General features: G+C 49.8%; 1 protein-coding gene across 1 annotated transcript in view; it reads right to left on the bottom strand.

Annotated features, from left to right (window-relative positions):
* The window catches only part of LOC130130374 (pyruvate carboxylase, mitochondrial), a 469,779-nt gene that overhangs the window by 367,233 nt on the left and 81,917 nt on the right, over positions 1–20,629 (bottom strand). Inside the window, exon 10 of the mRNA XM_056300064.1 lies at positions 4,634–4,752. Coding sequence (XP_056156039.1) covers positions 4,634–4,752 — 119 coding nt within the window. The remainder of the gene's footprint in view (positions 1–4,633; positions 4,753–20,629) is intronic.

Here is a 20,629-nt window from a genome sequence, read left to right as displayed (position 1 = left end):
CGGAGGACACGTGAGTTTGATATACAGTTTCAACCGCTGCCTCTGTGTACATTTAGTCAGCTTCCGAGGGATGTTTGCAGAACACCGACTGCTTTCTCTCCATTTGAACTCCATGACCGGGGCTGCTCAGGGCACACGCATGTGCTCTTTTACACACAAGAACCTTATAAAAGGACCTTTACAAGGCCTGATGCTCACACTTTAATAGGAGGATAGGCACAATGTCTGGAATTGGTGGCTGTGTAATTATCTTTTTCGTATGTTATAATTTTTCCTCATATGAGCGGAGTAAGCTACAATTTTCTGAGGGACGACAACGAATTGTTCATTTCGAGACCCGTAACCAAAGTTGGCGACAGGCGTGGGTGCAAGTCCATGAACGCTGGGACGGCATCCAGCGCTTTACCTGTGCCCCGTCCACAGGGTTAGCGGTTGTGTCAGGCAGGGCATCCGACCTCAAATTTTGCTCAATCAGTATGCGGACTGACAAGACCATAGCGGACCGGCCGAGGCCCGGGTTGACAACGACCGCCATTGGTGCTGTGTCCTCACATGGTACCGATGGAAACTACAAAATCCGCTATGGCGACCCCTGAGAAGCAGGGAATAAGCAAGAAGAAGAAGAAGAAAGGGGGGAGGAGAAGAAGAAGGACGAGGAGGAGCAGGAGAAGAAGAAGAAGGACGAGGAGGAGGATGAGGAGGGACAGGTAGATATACTGTATACATAGAAAATCCGCTATGGCGACCCCTGAGAAGCAGGGAATAAGCAAGAAGAAGAAGAAGAAAGGGGGGGAGGAGAAGAAGGACGAGGAGGAGCAGGAGAAGAAGAAGGACGAGGAGGAGGAGGACGAGGAGGGATAGGTAGATATACTGTATACATAGAAAATCCGCTATGGCGACCCCTGAGAAGCAGGGAATAAGCAAGAAGAAGAAGAAGAAAGAGGGGAGGAGAAGAAGAAGGACGAGGAGGAGCAGGAGAAGAAGAAGAAGGACGAGGAGGAGGACGAGGAGGGACAGGTAGATATACTGTATACATAGAAAATCCGCTATGGCGACCCCTGAGAAGCAGGGAATAAGCAAGAAGAAGAAGAAGAAAGAGGGGGAGGAGAAGAAGAAGGACGAGGAGGAGCAGGAGAAGAAGAAGGACGAGGAGGAGGACGAGGAGGGATAGGTAGATATACTGTATACATAGAAAATCCGCTATGGCGACCCCTGAGAAGCAGGGAATAAGCAAGAAGAAGAAGAAGAAAGAGGGGAGGAGAGGGGGGGAGGAGAAGAAGAAGGACGAGGAGGAGCAGGAGAAGAAGAAGGACGAGGAGGAGGACGAGGAGGGACAGGTAGATATACTGTATACATAGAAAATCCGCTATGGCGACCCCTGAGAAGCAGGGAATAAGCAAGAAGAAGAAGAAGAAGAAAGAGGGGGAGGAGAAGAAGAAGGACAAGGAGGAGCAGGAGAAGAAGAAGGACGAGGAGGAGGACGAGGAGGGACAGGTAGATATACTGTATACATAGAAAATCCGCTGTGGCGACCCCTGAGAAACAGGGAACAAGCTGGAAGAACATCCATGACCCAAGTGCATGTAAATCGCAGGGGTCGTCGTGCAAAACAGCAGCTCACACTGGGTGCCTGTGATCTTTCTGATCGTCTTCATACTTGATTTTCGCCAAAATTGCTCCTGCATGATCACATGACCTCGTTATCTCCACCAAACGTTGACTTCCTATGGAGGGGGGGGTTGCTGAGGACATGGATTAAAAAAAAAGCAGAGACCGAACGGATGCTATCTATACTAGCTAGAAATTACTTTGTATTGACTTCTCTCGCCTTGCCACAGTGTGTGTGTGTGCGTGTGTGTGCGTGTGTGTGTGGTAGACAGAATCGGGCAATGGGAGAAAGGGAGAAGGAGCGAGATAAGTCAAGAGACACGGGGAGGAGGAGAGGGGAGGCAGACGTAGGGATTTTTTCCCCCTTCTTCTTCTTCTTTTGAGGGGTTGGCTTGTGAAAGAGAGTGCAGAGTAATCTCTACTGATGTCCGAGTCCAGAGCTGAGGACTCTTCCCCCCTCTTCAGTAATCCGGCACGACAGCCCGGAGTATATTTATAAGAAGCTGTCCAGAGCTCTTCAACCGCCCCACAGCCTCCATTTTACCAACCCCCCCTTTTTCTTTTTCTTTTTTTTTTTTTTTTTGAGGGGGCTGCCCGGTAATTGATATATAAAAACGCCTCATATATTCAGAGGATATCTCTGAACATCTGCGTGCCTGGGTGAAGGCTAAACTGATTAGCAAGTCAAATATAAACGTCTCGGGTCCAAAAAAAAAACAAACAACAAATCTCAATTACTGGAAAGTTGACTTTCCAGATATGAAGTTATTGCAAGAGAAAATAAATAAGTATGACCCGTAATAGCCAAACAACCTTTTCCCCTTTTAATCTGCAAAACTAGGGTGGATTTCATCGTTTTATTCGTTTCTACGATGGGTCAAATGAGAACCACGGAACAAACGGAGAGCTGAAGGAAGCGCTTGACAAGAGAAATGAGAGTAAAGAACAACAGTCGCACACAGCGAGGTTCAACATGATGACGGAGTAGCCTGGAACGTTTTTGATCCGTCGACATTTGTTTTGGTTTTTTACGATTCCTTCTGGGGGGGCCGTCCGGGTGGCGTGGCGGTCTATTTCATTGCCTAGCAACACGGGGATCGCCGGTTCAAACCCCCGTGTTGCCTCCGGCTTGGTCGGTCGTCCCTACAGACCCAGTTGGCCGTGTCTGCGGGTAGGAAGCCGGACGTGGGTGTGTGTCCTGGTCGCTACACTAGCGCCTCCTCTGGTCGGTCAGGGGGGGAATAGCGTGATCCTCCCACACACTACGTCCCCCTGGCGAAACTCCTCTCTGTCAGGTAAAAAGAAGCGGCTGGCGACTCCCCATGTATCGGAGGAGGCATGTGATAGTCTGCAGCCCTCCCCGGATTCGGCTGAGGGGGGTGGAGCAGCCACCCGGATGGCTCAGAAGAGTGGGGTAGTCGGATGGGTACAACTGGGGAGAAAAAGTGGGGAACCCCCCCTCCCCCCCCCAAAAAAAACAAATTCCTTCTCCATGTAGACTCGGTGTGCTTTGAGGCACTTGGTAAACCACACCCTATTTCCGTCCACGTTTCATTTCGTCTCGTATGCCGGTAACTCGTGTGTGTGTGTGTGTGTGTGTGTGTGTGTGTGTTATGGAAGGTTCAAACTGGCCAAGCATCAGCTCTAAAGCGTTGCAATGCATCAAAACAGCGAGGAGAGGTGGAACTGAGCTCCTGCTCAACACGTGACGAGACGAGCACGCGAGCGGTGCTGTGATGGAGGAGACGGAGCCGTAGAAGAGAAGATGACGGAGAGAGAGAGAGAGAGAGAGAGAGAGAGAGAGAGAGAGAGAGAGGGAGGGAGGGAGGGAGAAAGGCGAGTGGGGAGACGGCGGTGGTCAAAATAGCATCAACTGCGTCAAACCTGTTTGTCGCCGACTGAAAAGAGGGACCCGACCCCGCACCGGAACCACCCGCGTAGGACGTTTTCATTGTTCTGCTTTTACAACTCGGGAATTTGTGTTAACCGTAGCAGTGCTTTAAGCTTGTTAATTGCACAAAAAGGTTTGTGTGTCTTTGATGCTTAAGTGCATGGCCTGCACCCCTACTGTGTGTGTGTGTGCGCATGTGTGTGTGCATGCATGTGTGCGCGCATGCATGCATGTGTGTACATACACGTGTGTGCATGCATGTGTGTGCATACATGTGTATGTACATATGTGTGTGCATGTATTTACATACATGTGTGCATGGATGTGTGTACATACATGTGTGTGCATGTGTGTACATACATGTATGTGTGTGTGCATGCATTTGTGTACAAACACATATGTGCGTGTGTGTGTGCATTCATGCATGTGCGTACATACACGTGCGTGCATGCATGTGTGTGCGTGTATGTGTGTACATACACGTGTATGTACATATGTGTGTGCATGTATTTACATACATGTGTACATGGATGTGTGTACATACATGTGTGTGTGCGTGCGTGCGTGCGTGCATGTGTGTACATACATGGTTGCATATGTGTGTGTGTGTGTATATACATGTGTGTTTTTTGGATCCATCTTGTTACAGTAGAGATAATCTCACAGTTCAGTGGCTTTGCGGAATGCTGTTTCTCTCTTTCATTTTCCAGCTCTGTTTCAATCTCCGTGCCCCCCCCCCCCCCCCCGTCTCTCTGACCTCATCCTCGAGCTTTTCTCCTCACTGATCCCACCTGCGGCCTCTCCTCTCCAAACACATCTCTCTGCCGTCAACCCTCTGTCTGGCCTGGTTAACATTCTTCTCAATCCATCCCCCCCTCCATCCCTCCTCCCTTTTAACCCCCCCCCCCCGTCTCTCTTTCTCGCTCTCTGTTTCCATCTCTTCTTGCTTTCTATTCAGATTTACTTGATATGGTCCATAACCATATACTCTCTCTTCCCCATGCACATTTCTCTCATCTCCCAACCCTTCTAACATCAACCCCCCAATCAATTTTCAAAACACACACACACACACAGAAGGACAACTCACCCAACAAATCAATTAACACACGTGTGGCGAGGTCAGATACTTACTCGGTGACTTCTTCGGTGACAGTGTGTTCGACTTGGAGTCTCGAGTTGACCTCGATGAAGTAGTGTTTGCCGTGCTTATCGACCAGGAACTCCACCGTCCCCGCGTTCTCGTAGCCGACCTGCAGGGAGCAGCAGAGCACGGTCAACATGCTGATTTTGAGCGGTTCACACTGTTAACGACTGGTTTGGTGCGACCCTGAGCTGGACAACATTTAACCTCGCCAAGGGGGGGGGGGGGTTCCCCCCCTTTTTCTCCCCAATTGTACTTGGCCAATTACCCTGCTCTTCCAAGCCGTCCCAGTCGCTGCTCCACCCCCCTCTGCCGTACCCGGGGAGGGCTGCAGACTACCACGTCTCCTCCCATACATGTGGAGTCGCCAGCCGCTTCTTTTCACCTGACAGTGAGGAGTTTCACCAGGGGGGCGTGGCACGTGGGAGGACCATGCTATACCCCCCAGTGCCCCCCCCCCTGAACAGGGAGCCCGACCGACCAGAGGAGGCGCTAGTGCAGCCACCAGGACACATACCCACATCTGGCTTCCCACCCGCAGACACAGCCAAGCCAGAGGTAACACGGGGATTCGAACCGGCAAGCCCCGTGTTGGTAGGCAAGGGAATAGACCGCTACGCCACCCACACGCCCCCGTTTTTCTTCTCTTAAATCGTTATTTGATCACAGAAGCGAGGTAAAGGTTGCAAAGCACCACAGCAGTCCACTACTTCCCAGTGAGAAATGAAGGCTCAACACTGTTCTGAATCACCGCCTCCAAAGTCGGATGACTCGAAGTGATTTTCCCTCCAGCTCGTCGAACCGCCGCCGCACAGCTTTCAGAGTATTCAAGGAATGAACATCAACTGACGCCCAAGGGCAACTCTCCACAGTGAGCCTTGCACGGTCATCTCGCACGGTTTAAAAGCCGTCATAACCTTGCACCGGTGTTCACGGTCAATACTCCAAGGCACAGAAAGAGAAGTTGAAACTTGTGTCCCGGAGGCCGTTTCTCGGGATTGCTAAGCTCACCGATCGAATGAAACTGCGGCTTCGCTTCCCCCGTGAAAAAGCTCGTGAGTCGCTAAACTGTGGAGCGCTGCAAAGACAAGACTTTGCGGCAGCTGGCAGACGCGGTCAAACAACCGCCGACTTGCAGGCGAGAGCTGCAGGCGACACTTCACCAGAACCCGGTGAACCCCACGAAACTTCTCATCTGTGGCCCTCAAAACGCCCCATAATGTGTCTCCCCCCCCCCCACTGTTCTGCAGGTAGTTCATAACAACCACCTATTTCATCAAGTCTGTAGACTCCCTGATTCTGCAGACAGACCACCACCTGACACCACACACAACCAGCGAATCAAAAGCCCGAGGGTCTCACGGGCAGTTGAGGACCGCTGTATGAGAGCTTTATTTTTTGGATTCCTTCCCAGTTGCACTTGGCCAATTACCCCGCTCTTCCAAGCCGTCCCGGTCACTGCTCCGCCCCCCCTCTGCCCATCCGGGGAGGGCTGCAGACTACCACATGCCTCCTCCCATACGTGTGGAGTCGCCAGCCGCTTCTTTTCACCTGACAGTGAGGAGTTTCACCGGGGGGATGTAGCGCGTGGGAGGATCACGCTGTTCCCCTCCTGCCCCGACCGACCAGAGGAGGCGCTAGTGCAGCAACCAGCACACATGCCCACATCGGGCTTCCCACCCACAGACACGGCCGATAGCGTCTGTACTGTAGGGACGCCCAACTAGGCCGGAGATACAAACCAGGGTTTAGTAGTAAACAGGCATGACAGCAAAACCCACAGTTAGAGACCCCCAATGACACACACACACATAAGCAAAGATGACAACACATGCACACACAAAAAAGGTTACGCACACTGGACATGGTTTCCATTGAAAAGTCACTCGCATAACAGTACACATGTCCATCCATCCACCCATCCATCCATCCATTATCCAAGCTGCTTATTCTACTCAGGGTCACGGGTTGCTGCAGCCTATCCCAGCAGTCACTGGTCGGCAGGCGGGGAGACACCCTGGACAGACTGCCAGTCCATCACAGCCCCCCACCCCCCACCCCCGACACACACACACACACTCACACCTAGGGACAGCTTAGTACGGCGGATTCACCCGACCTGCGTGTCTTTGGACTGTGGGAGGAAACCCACACAGACACGGGGAGAACATGCAAACTCCACACAGAGGACGACCCCCAAGGTTGGACTACCCCGGAGCTCGAACCCAGGACCTTCTTGCTGTGAGGCGACCATGGCCACCACTGCACGTGTAACACATCAGGAGAAACGCTTCCTGTCCGCACTGGCAGAGAAGCCACGCCTCCCTGAGCACTCGAAGGACCCACTAACACACGAACATGTGTTTAATCATTTAATCCCAGGTTTGTTCTGGAAAACCTACTATGTGCAGAGAACACGCGGGACTGTGTGTGTGTGTGTGTGTGTGTGTGTGTGTGTGTGTGTGTGTGTGTAGGCCACGGATTCAGTTCAGCGCTCAGACACCTGCTTTGAGATCATCAACCAGTTATCAGACCCGTAATTAGCAGGATTAACTTCGTTAATGGGGGAAAAGGCGCACCTCTCTCACAGCACCCCCCACCCCTCTAACAACAAGCAGCGCTCCGAGGGGGGCGTGGTAAATGCTTTGGGGGGCACAACGCACACACTTACTCGTTACACACACGCATGTTTGTTTTCCCCCTAACGATACACATCCACACCCACAGAGACACTACACCCAGCAGCAGCATCTGTATCCCACAAGGTTTACCATGGAGACCCATTAACACACACACACACACACACACACACACATACAAACACACACAAACATACACACAAACACACTGATGCACACACACACACATACACGTACAAACAAACACAGATACACAAACACAAAAACACACAAATGCGCGCACACACACACACACACACACACACACACACACACACGTGTACATGCAGAAGCATAGATACATATATGTAATAGAGGCACATCATGTTGTGTGGGCTGGTGCTCCCGCCCACACAACATGTATAGAGGCCAACAGAAATGTACAAAAATACATTCAAAAATAGGGATTATACTCTGTGTGTGTGTGTGTGTGTGTGTGTGTTGTGTGTGTCTGGTGCTCTTGTCACCCAGCTGTTAGAATGAATAATACAAAATTCCACGACCTCAACAACACCAGTCAAGGATAAGACAAGACACACAATATCCACACACACCTATAAGTACATAATACACCAGTATGTACAGTATGAACACACACACACACACACACACACACACACACACACACACACAGAAATGCTAACCTTCAATTTAGGTCCCCCTTCTCTTAACCTTCACTGCATGAAGGCAGAATTGTTAATCTGCTTTGTGTGTGTGTGTGTGTGTGTGTGTGTGTGTGTGTGTGTGTGTGTGTGCCTGTGCAGATGCATGAGAATGAGCGCTTTACAGCCTGCTGCAGTGATGATAAATACATTTAACTAGAACACAAGGACTCATTAACATATTGTAACAGTAATTTGAGGCAAAAGGCCAAGCACACACACACACACACACACACACTTATGGAAATGCCAGCCCTCATGGCACACACGGCGACACAAATGCAGATACTGTCACAGTGCACGGCTCCGGCCACACACACACACACACACACACACACACACACACTGATGGAGTCACAGGTGGATGGTGTTGACAGTGAAGGGACAGTCCGCTGTCTCACGGTGTCTGACAGGCAAATCGGTCAGGTATGGCGGTGCTGGGAAAGGTCACGGGGGTGATTCACGGACGCAGGAGGGTACACGCATTAAAAGCATGCGCATCAAAAGCCACCTGCACATGTGTGTGCACACGGGCACACGCATGAACAGACGCACACGCTCAGGCGTGGGGGCTGGCGGCCCTCGACCGCGGACCAGGCGCCACATGTGTGAGGAGGTGAACAGATTGCGGCGCTGATGAAGGTGTAGTGTCCTATGGCGGTGGATGGGAGGTGACGGAGACAGATGGGCAGTACTTCACAGCAGGGGGGGGGATGTATTATTCAGGGACATTGATAGGGGTTGGAAGGTAGTGGAAGAGTGTGTGGGGACAGCGGGTGGGACTGGGTGAAAGAGGAAGATGGATGGACAGGGCACAGGTGAATGTGTGGAAGGAGGTGATAGGAGGAAAAAAAGGGGTTGGGAAGAAAGATAGGAGAATGAGAGAGAGAGAGAGAGACACACACACAATCAGAAGAAGAGTGGCAGAGTGCTCAAGCAGGCAGAATGGAGGGGTTTGGATAAAAAAGCGGTTTGGGATAATGGATGGATGGATGCAGTGGCGATGTTAGGGTCCGTTGGGGCCCTCGGCAAAATTCTCGGGAGGGCCCCCCCTCCCCCCCAACCAGCGTTTATCACCTTTATGTTATAAATAATCTGACACCAACAAAAAATATAGGAAATATAAACAGTGTGGTGCGGACGCTGGGGGTAACTTTCACTTTCGAAGAGCTCAGGCCGTGCACGTGCAACGCGAATGACATGGGGCCACTGCAAGGGAGGTTTCCTACTGTGATGTCATGTCATTGCAAATCGACCATTGGTTGTTTAAGGCGGAGGGTGGGGGTTGAGGTCACTGCTTTGGAGTCAACTCTGTCAGCCCTCGGGGGCCCCCTACTGCCTGGGGCGCCAAGCAGTTGCCTGGCTTGCCTGTTCAGAAGCTTTGCCTCTGGATGGATGGATGGATGGATGGGTCCAACCTTTATGTGACGTAACCATTGCTTTGTGTTGCTGAACCAGAGGAACTAGCTCCTATGTGTGGACCTGGCTTTGGTGCAAGACAACATGGGGCGTTATATATCATTGTTGTAACAAAACTGGCAGCCCCGCCAAGTTGCTTTGAGTGGAAAAGACCAGAAACAGAAACCCAACGGCTATGATTACCATTTAAAAAGCCAGTGGTGGTCATTATCGGCTACGCAGGGGACCCCCACCTACTTCTGCAAAATTATACTCGAGACACTGCAGCCATGTTCTCATGGAGGTTGTAGACCTGGAACACGGGATGATTTTTGACTTTTTCTATTTTGATATACTTTATTAATCCCCATGGGGAAAATATACTCTGCATTTAACCCATCGGAGCAGTGGGCAGCTGCCGTGCAGCACCCGGGGACCAACTCCAGTTTGTCTCGCCACGCCTTGCTCAGGGGCACAGACAGGAGTATTAACCCTAACATGCATGTCTTTTTGATGGCGGGGGAAACCGGAGCACCCGGAGAAAACCCACTGCAGACACGGGGACAACATGCAAACTCCACACAGAGGACAACCTGGGATGACCCCCCCCCCCCCAGGTTGGACAACCCCGGGGCTCGAACCCAGGACCTTCTTGCTGTTAGGCGAAAGCGCTAACCACTGCACCACTGTCCTTCCCAGTTGTGCAGTACTTCACAAATCAGCCCTCAAGTACCATCAGTACTGCTGTTCAAAAATAATATGGCTATTTTTTTTTTGAAGTGTACTGAAATACCAAATAACATGACATGGTTAAGTACGTTAGAGTACAAATAAATGAATAAACAAGGTTATAAATGAAGCTGCAAGAACATTTCTTTCCACTCAACATCTCGAGATTTTATTTGAAGGAGAACTTCATTTAAGTGTCCATATTCTGTCTGTTAACGCCCCCTCCTCTCATCTGTGCCTCTCTGCAGATGTCTCTCGTTTCTCCAAGACTCTGTATTGAGGGTTTTGTCAGAGTGATTGTTATTTCGAGGCTTTAACTGTGACTCTCCCTTATGTCTCTGTTTTCTCTCCTCCTCTGCTCCATGCTGGACTGATCCAGCAGATGTGGAAATAGAAGCAGCATATTCCGCTCCTAGTGTTTACAAAGGATCCACGAGCAGCAACATTTTTCATTCGATAAATGTGGAATGAGCTGGAACCACTGCAGCAAATTCGTTTCGAAAGAGCAACGGGCCTATAGGGAAACTCCCACTTCCATGTTTACCAGTGATGTCGTTGGTCGGCCGACCAATTGTGTAACGTGAGTGACGCCGTTGGTCAACTGATCCATAATTTCTTCTCTCAGTCACTCAAACATGATGATGGACAGACACCGGCGTTTGTAGGGCTGGCCCGCTGGTCCAGTCCAGCCACACAGAAAAAACAGCAGTACTGATGGTACTTGAGGGCTGATTTGAGAAGTACTGCATCAATTGGGAGGCGCAGTGGTTAGCGCTTTCGCCTCACAGCAAGAAGGTCCGAGGTTCAAACTCCGGGGTCGTCCAACCTCGGGGGTCCTCCCAGGTCGTCCTCTGTGTGGAGTTTGCATATTCTCCCTGTGTCTGCGGGTGGGTTTTCTGCGGGTGCTCCGGTTTCCTCCCACCATCAAAAAGACATGCATGTTAGGGTTAATACTCCTGTCTGTGCCCCTGAGCAAGGCAACGGCAAGACGAACTGGAGTTGGTCCCCGGGCGCTGCACTGCAGCTGCCCACTGCTGCTAGCTACACAGCTAGGATGGGTTAAATGCAGAGCATTCATTTCCCCACAGGGATTAATAAAGTCTATAGAAATCAATAAATAATGGTAATTTCTAACATCCTGCAGCCAATCGCATCGATACACAGCTTCACTACACTTTTACCACAGAAGAACTGATCAAACTTGTCGCCAGCCGCTTCTTTTCAGGAGTTTCGTCAGCGGGATGTAACACGTGGGACGATCACGCCGTTCCCCCCAGTTCCCCCTCCCCCCTGAACAGGCACCCCGACTGACCAGAGGAGGCGCTAGTGTAGCGACCAGGACGCATACCCACATCCGGCTTCCCACCTGCAGACACGGCCAATTGTGTCTGTAGGGACGCCCGACCAAGCCGGAGGTAACACGGGGATCCGAACCGGCGATCCCTGTGTTGGTAGGCAATGGCATAGACCACCACGCCACCTGGACGCCCCTTGAGGGACCAGTTTTATGCAGATACTGCATATGGCATATCCAGCACTTGACACGTCATGGTGAAGTATTCCACTAAATCCCTCCCTCATGGAACTTTCCTGCTCTTCCCTTTCTTTGGGTTTTAGCTCTCCTTTAATTTTCTCTCCATTGCTGCTTAAGGCAAACGGACGCCGGAATTGGCGCAGTGTCTAGTCTTGCCAATTCATGCCTGATGAAAAACAAAGCTTAAAATATGTCCACATTTTGGAGAGTGTAATTAATGTTTTCCTCATTAATTGTGTATTATTGCAGCCACCCACAACACATCCGCTGTTACCCGGAATGTTAATTTTTAGGACTCGGCCCGCCCAATCCAGGGATTAACCGCGGTGTCCGTGGATATAACGGCGACCCGCGCATCATTAGCAGAGAAGCAGATGAACACGTCGATGCAGGCGCGTGGGAAGACGTATTAAGTAGGGAGCGCCAACTAAAATTAAAAGTACTGTGGCGAGCCGGCGTGGGAGAACGAGTCAAGAGGCAGACATCTCTTTTCAATCGCAACCCCCCCCCCCCCCAATACACCGCACGACCCCGGGAGTGCTCTCTTAGTCACACTGGCCAGAACGGTCCAGAACTGACAACAACATAAATACCCCCCTCCCCCGTTTCCCAAGTGGCGACATCAGCCACAGTCACGGTCCTACAGTCAGTTATTCAGTAAACGGTCTCGTACTTAGTCTGAGTCGAACCGCCAGAACAACAACACAAGAATAACCACAACACGAACGCCACATCGTTAAAACACAAGTTTAAATCTAACATTAACAGCCCCATCAGCCATTGCGCTCCCCCGGCGCAGAACCGCCGACAGTCAGAGCGACCGCCTCCCCCCCCGTCACTACAGTATGACGTCATTGTTTTGTTTGTAAGACACGTGTGTAGCCGATTTGGAACGGAGTGTTTACTCACTTTATCATTAAACATGTACATTCCACACAGCCCCGCCCACTGTTTAAAATTAAGGTACGTTTTATTTTTATTTTATTTTTTTATTTTTTTGTTGCATTTATACTCATACCTGCCAACACTCCTGATTCTAGCGGGAGTCTCCCTATTTTTAACCCTTTGATGCTAAACTGATGCAAAGCTATAGCTAAAAAATATGTACATGTGCAAGCCGGACTGGGTATATACAGTGAGCATTTATGTACAGTATATGTCTATGTGTCAGACGTCAGCACAGTGCAGGAATATAATAATCTCTCTCTCTCTCCTCTGGTGCAGGGATAGGGTGGTGGCAGTTAGTTGAATTCTTACAATGTTTGCACTTGGTGAGATTTTTTGTGATGTAAATTTTAGATGCTGACTTTTGATCACTTTTTTTTGCACATTTTGTATGTTTTTTTTTATTTATTTTACTGTGAGCTATGAATTTAAGACTAATTAAAAGCAATTTTACTTTCACATCCTTGTATTCATTCTACTGATCTGTGGAGTAGGGTTATATGGAGGCCGGGGCGTTGAGGGTGGGCCATTTGCCGATACCCAAGGAAAACCTCCCTCTTTTCCACAGCCGAACGTTGGCAGGTATGTCATACGTTAGGAAAAGTTAGGCATGCTGTTGGTTCTAAGATGTTACACAACCACCTGCCACCACTAGGGGGAGATGCAGCCCCCCCGGCCGGCGCTAACGCGTGGATGTGTCATTTGTCCAAACAGATCCAAATCGGAGTAAATCCTGGTACATCAGACGGCCTTCTCTGGGAGACGAGACATGGGAAATGAAAACCGCGCGAGTTTTCCTTTTCCATCAAGCAGCCCAAAGTTGTGTCATGAGGCGTCCGAGCTAATTCAACTCACGCCGCACGCGTCGCGATGCGCATCGCCATGACGACGCTGAAACGATATCTTAAAGCCCTAGTACGTGTGTGTGTGTGTGTGTGTGTGTGAGAATAGTGCAATGATGAAATGGAAGCTGCACGTTTTGTCAACGGACAAATCAAAGCGGCGTTAGCTTTTCTTCAAGTGTGTGTAGCTTTCTGATTGTTGTTCGTTTACCGTTTCAGTGAAATGGAACTGAAGCTTATTCTTCTGATGTGTCTACACACACACACACACACACTTCTCACCACAAAGGGACACCTCTCACCCCGTCCTTATTACAGTACCATTCCCTCTCCATCCATCCACCCCCAACTCCTCACCCAACCCTTCTCTCTTCCTCTCGGCGACCGAGGGATCGGCGTTCATCTTGTGCCAAGATTCTCTGTAATCTGATCCAATTCTCTCTCTCCCCCTCTCTCTCTCTCTCTCTCTCTCTCTCTCTCTCTCATCCAATTCATTACGGACACACACACCAAATTCACCATCGCACACAACCGCAGACACGGGAATCTTCCCCGATTCCGCGGTGCCACCTCGCTAATCCATGCACTGCCAGGAGCTGCCAGAGCAGCTGCACTCACCCGCCCGCGCTCAGACTGCACAAACACACACACACACCCCTGAATACGCCGAAGACACGCAAAAGCTTATGAATATGCACAAACACACAGACGCACACATTAGCTCGCCTCCAGGCACGCTAAACCCACACGCTCGCCGTGAGCACGCGCACGCCCCCGCCAACACCGTCCCATATGCGCCCACACGTTCAGCTTTCATCCCACTGTAATCGAAAGCAGCTTGACCGGAATCCCTCCATCCCTTTTACCTATTCATTTATTCATCCGCTCTTTTCCCGCTCTCCCGGTCGCCAAGCCCAAAGCACATCACCTCCTTCCTCCCGTTCCCTTTCCCCTTTAAACCCTCCTTTCCCCTCCCTGTTTCTTGCAGCTGCTTGAGTTTTGGTGAAGTGCAGTATCACTTGGATAAACAGGGGGGGAACTGCTCCGGGGGTGTCCGGGTGGCGTGGCGGTCTAGTCCGCTGCCTGCCAACATGGGGATCAGCGGTTTCGAATCCCTGAGTCACCCCCGGATCGGTCGGGCGTCCCTACAGACACAATTGGCCACATCCGCGGTTGAGAAGCTGGATGCGAGTATGTGTCCCGGTTGCTGCACTAGCGCCTCCTCTGGTCGGTCTGGGCGCCTGTTCAGAGGGGCGTGGGAACTGGGGGGGATAGCGTGATCCTCCCACGTGCTAGGTCCCCCTGGTGAAACTCCTCACTGTCAGGTGAAAAGAAGCGGCTGGCGACTCCACATGTATGGGAGGAGGCACGTGGTAGTCTGCAGCCCTCCCTGGATCGGCAGAGGGGGGTGGAGCAGAGACCGGGCCAGCTCAGAAGAGTGGGGTAATTGGCCAGATACAATTGGGGGAGGAAAAAAAAGGGGGGGGTAAAAAAAACTGCTCTGGCTAATTTTTCTTTAAGGAAAATTTGCCCAACCAACAGCTGTCAATCAGCAGGAGGCCCCAGCTAAACGACAGGCCCTGGTAGGAGTGATCAGGGGTTTAGTGGCCAGTAATAAAATACAGCATCTATTACATTCCTTAATAGAGGCTGAATAAGAGAAATGTCCTGGCAAAGAATCTGAAAATGCCCAGAAAGACTAGTGTGTGTGTTTTATTTTCCCCTCAAACCACCTCAATAAAAAAGTGTGCATTACCTGACAAATTATTCCACTGATCCTTATTTTCCTTTCTTTTCAGACCCTTCAGCGTTACGACTCCTTTTTTTTACCTCATATTTCCAATAAAGGTTCAGCTGGGAAGTAATTCAACACTACCCTTTATAGTTTTCCATTGTAATCAGGATGGAATTTTCTCATATGGTGAAAAAGTTTTCCATCCATCCATCCATCCATTATCCAAACCATTGATCCTGTTCAGGGTCGCGGGGGATGCTGGAGCCTATCCCAGCAGCCATTGGGCAGCACGGCGACACAGTGGTTAGCGCGGCCGCCTCACAGCAAGAAGGTCCTGGGTTCGAACCCCCGGGGTAGTCCAACCTTGGGGTCATCCTGGGTCGTCCTCTGAGTGGAGTTTGTATGTTCTCCCCGTGTCTGCGTGCAGGCGGATCGAACTGAATGATGATGATGAACTCAACTGTTAGCGGAGACGTGGACTAAACCATTCAGGGGGGGGGGGGGGGTCGGGGTTCAAAACAGATGCTGTCAACTGGGTTTTTTTTTTTTTTACAAACAAATCATTTCAATGTACATTTTAAATCATTATGTCTTTTTAATAACACTTCTGAAGAACGACTGATTTGTTTTCAAACTGATTTATTTTATCTTTTCAATATGTTTTGAGCACCGTTATGGCGCCCCCTCTAGTCTGGCGCCCTTAGAATCTTCAGTACATTATACCCACTTACGGCGCCACTGCTGCGTGGGTTTCCTCCGGGGGCTCGGGTTTCCTCCCACAGTCCAAAGACATGTAGGTCAGGTGAATCGGCCGTGCTAAATTGCCCCTAGTGATGGCCGCGTGATGGACTGGCGGCCTGTCCAGGGTGTCTCCTCGCCTGACACACAACTCAGATGTCTAAATTAATGCCAATGAGAGTGTATCACCAAACATTCCTCAGATAGGGGTCTGACATATTTGAGGGAGTAATTATTTGATGGGACGGCTCGAAAAATAAGGTAATTGGCCAAGTACAATTGGGTAGAAAAGGGGGGGGAGGATATGTAAATTGTGAATCGACTCTGCAAGTGAAAAAAATCCAAAATACAAGTTTGTATTCATGCCACAAGGTGTTTAGCAACATGTCTTCATACTACAGATACGCCCCAGATACGTCTGACAAGACCCAAGGGGTTTTTTTTTTGGGGGGGGGGGGTTTACTCCTTTTCCTCCCCAATTGTACTTGGCCAATTTACCCTATTTTCTGAGCTGTGCCAGTCACTGCTCGACCACCTCTGTCGATCCGGGGAGGGCTGCAGACTACCACATGCCTCCTCCCATACATGTGGAGTCGCCAGCCGCTTCTTTTCACCTGACAGTGAGGACTTTCACCAGGGGGACCTAGCACGTGGGAGGATCATGTTAATCCCCCTAGTTCCCCCTCCCCCCCAGAACAGGTGCCCCAACCAACCAGAGGAGGCGCTAGTGCGGCGACCAGGATGCTTCCTACCCACAGACACGGCCAATTGTGTCTGTAGAGATGCCCGACCAAGCCGGAGGTAACACAGGGATTCAAACCAACAATCCCCGTGTTGGTAGGCAACAGAATAGACCGCTACGCTACCCGGACGCCCCAACCAAAAGGTTTTCGAACAGAGAGCATGCCGACGGCTCATCACACGACCTCGCCACGACCTCAACACGCAAACCACAAGTTGCAGGTGTTGCTGGATAAAGGGACTAATCACATGTTTGCACCGCGTGGCGAAGCTCACGTGGTTTTGCCAACGAAAAATAAAGTTACTTCTTTCTTAAGTTTATTTTCCTTGTTGCAGCCTTCCTCCTTTCGCCGCTTGCTCTAATCCTTCCTCTTGGCTTTATTTTCCACTTCAAGTTTCCTCCTCTCATCCTCTTCCTCGACAAGGCTAAGAATGAATGAGTGTCATCCTTCCAGTCCTCCCCCTCCATCGTTCTGCGGGACTTGTCCTTCATTTCACTTTCATTATAATCTGTCTTCCTGCCACTCTGTATGGTTGTCAATTTTCAATGAGTGAGATGTCAAGGAAATTTTACAGGGAGAGTGAAAGAAAAAATAGAAATGTAAAAAAACAAAAAAAACAAAATCAAGACAAAAGGGTCAGGTCATCCAAGATGGACAGATGGTGCAGGAAGGGGAGATGAGAGGACGGAGGAGACGAGGGATCCCGTCCACTTAAGAATTCAGGAGGTTAGGAAGTAGTCGGTGGACAGGAGATGGCTGGAAAATGCAGAGGGCGACCGAGAGGGGGAGATATGTGTGTGTGAGAGAGAGAGGATGGAAGACCAAATGACCCAGGAGAGCCATTAGCAGAAGCAGAGCACCTTACAGAGGTACAACGGTTGAGTGAGGGAGGCAGGCTGAGGGTAAACACTCACGGGGACGGACAAATAAAAACTACATGTGCTCATCCTCCGGGCAGCCAACTTAGCCAACCTGGTTAGCATGCGCCTGTTGGTTTCTCATGTTTGCATTGGCCGTGCTGAAGCTTGTTTGCTCCCCTGTCACACGGAAAAGAATGAGTTTAAAAATCACTTTAAGAGTTTAGCTTGCACCGCGCCGCTACGCAACTCCGCCGACACCAAACCCTGCACAGACACAGCCATGTGTGTCACGTCGTCGACCAATTTATCTTAATAGGAATGCAACAGCACCGTTTCAATTTGCCTGCAGCACAAGAAGGATAACTCTCCACATCACGGGCTCGGTTTGTGCACACAAAGATTGTTTGCAATCACTTGTAATAGATTATATCCCATGTAGTTCCCAAAGCAACATGCTCCAGGTCCAGGCTTTTCAAATCCAAATGGCTTTATTGGCATGATGTAATACAGTACATAGTGCCAAAGCACGCATTTAAAAATTATAAAAACGTACAAAAACCAATGTAGCGAATTCAGGGGGCAGCCGGGAATCCGCCGCAGCCGTAAATCAAACCCGGGTATCCTGCACCACAGATGACTGTGCTAACCAGTCAACTAAAGAGTCCGACTCGATAGCCAAGGGCTAGCAAGTCCAGTCATCCGTGTTGTTGGGGAATTGTGAAAAGTGAGCAGTCCCCATTTCTTCACCATTGGAGCCAGAGACGAAACGAGAATAATCACGCGTGGCTCGGCTCTGACATCATCCGAATCTGCATGTACACATAAATCATCCACCCGCCACCCACCCGAACAAATAATTTTCTCTGCTTTAGACCTCCACCTGATCACATGTTAGCATTGTTTCTCAGTGGGCTGTATGTAAGCGTGATGTGTAGCGAATTCAGGGGGCAGTCAGGACGCAAACCTGGGTCTCCCGCACCACGGGCTACTGCACTAACCAGTCAACCAGTAAAGGGTACGACCTGTTAGCCAAGGGCTAGTGAGTCTGGTCATCCATGGTCTTTACACTACCCCCCCCTCGGGAAAGGCATCCCCGAGCTTCAGCATATCAGCTCCCTCACACCTCTGGGCGCACGCGCTTCCGACGGCCTCACGGTCTCGCCATCTCACTTCTGACACCAAAGTAGTGAATTCAGGGGGCAGCTGAGAACCGCCACCACAGCCAGGAATCGAACCCAGATAGCTCGCACCATGGGCAACTGTGCTAACCAGTCAACTGTAAGGGTATTATAGCAAACATACGACACCAAATGAAACATGGTATAGCAAAGAAACAGTACAAAAGAAATAAACTGTCATCAAATAGAACAGCTTTTCTTTCCCTTGGCGACAAAACGGAGGAACGAACTCCCAGTCTGCAGAGCAACTGACTCGCTAACTTCTTTTAAAGAATGCCAAGAAAACATTCCTCTTCTAGGCCTAATTAAGTCCTTAAATGGTCCCTCAGTGACACCATAAAATTTATGGCCCTTCCCAGCTGATATGAATCACTTACTATTATTACTGTTGAGCCCAACGTTAACGCCAATACTACCAGCATTTACTATCGTGTCCTTTTCTCTACTTGCATTTTTCTCATGCCCATAACTGATGCTGATACAGTGCCTTGCAAAAAGTATTTAACCCCCCTGACAGTCACCTCTAATTTCTGGATTATAAAAGATACTCACGCACCTGTTCTTGAACATTATTTTTGTGAACCCATAAGCTCTAACAGCATGTTCCCAAAGCCAAATTAAGTTATGCTTCGCTGACTGTTTTCAAATAAATTAAAAACTAAAATATAGTGCTTGCATAAATATTCAACTCTCACATATCAACATTTTGTAGAGTACCATTTTGCTGCAGTAACAGCCATGATTCTCTTGGGCTAAGTATGTACAAGCTTTGCACATTCTTCTGGAGTAATTTTTGCCCATTCTTCTTGGCAGGATTTATACAGGTCTTGCAGCTTGGTGGGGTGGCACCTCTGGACTACCATTTTCAATCTGTGCCACAGATTTTCAATGTGGTTGAGGGCCGGACTTTGACTTGGCCACTCCGAAACATTCTCCTTTTGGTTGCTGAGCCATGCCATTGTTGCTTTAGCCTTGTGCTTAGGATCATTGTCCTGTTGGAAGGTGAACCTTCTCCCAAGCTTCAGGTTTATGGTAGACTGCAACAGGTTTTCTTCCAATATTTCCCTGTATTTAGCTCCATCCACTCTTCCCTCAATTTGAACAAGGTTCCCAGTGCCTGCAGATGGAAAGCAACCTCATAGCATTATCCTGCCGCCGCCATGCTTCACTGTAGGGAGGGCATTTTAGGGCATGAGCAGTGTTAGGTTAGTGCCACACAACGCTTTGAGTTTTGGCCAACAAGCTCAAATTTTGTCTCAACTGATCACAAAACTTTTACCCACATCCTAACTGGGTCTCACTCATGCTTGGTAGCAAACTCCAAGCAGACTTTTATATGCATAGTTTTCAGCAATGGCTTCTTTCTTGTCACCCTCCAATACAGGCGTTTTACGGAGAGCCCGTGATATGGTTGACTCATGCACATTTACTCCAGTTTCAGCCAATGACCTCTGGAGCTCCTTCAAAGTGATTGCAGGATCATCTGTGGCTTTCTTCAACCAGCCCACGTCTTGCTCAGACACTTAGCTTTGAGGGACGGCCTGTCCTACAAAGTGTCTGGGTGGTGTGATACAGCTTCCATTTTCTGACAATGGATCTAACAGTGTTCTGTGAGACATCCAAACACTTCGATATTGTTTTGCATCGCTTTCCCGCCTTCTGCATTTCAACCACTTTGTCATTATTATGCTCCTTTGTCCTCATTTTCTTTAATTTTTCTCCCCAATTGTATCCGGCCAATAACCCCACTCTTCCGAGCCATCCCAGTCGCTGTCCCACCCCCTCTGCTGATCTGGGTAGGGCTGTAGACTACCACATGCCTCCTACGATACATGTGGAGTCACCAGCCGCTTCTTTTCACCTGACAATGAGGAGTTTCCCCAGGGGGATGTAACGCATCCCCCCCACCAAACAAGCGCCCTGACCGACCAGAGGAGGCACTAG

Source organism: Lampris incognitus, chromosome 20 (assembly GCF_029633865.1).
Source record: "Lampris incognitus isolate fLamInc1 chromosome 20, fLamInc1.hap2, whole genome shotgun sequence".
Taxonomy (NCBI): Eukaryota; Metazoa; Chordata; class Actinopteri; order Lampriformes; family Lampridae; genus Lampris; species Lampris incognitus.
This window is presented reverse-complemented; position numbering and strand designations above follow the sequence as displayed.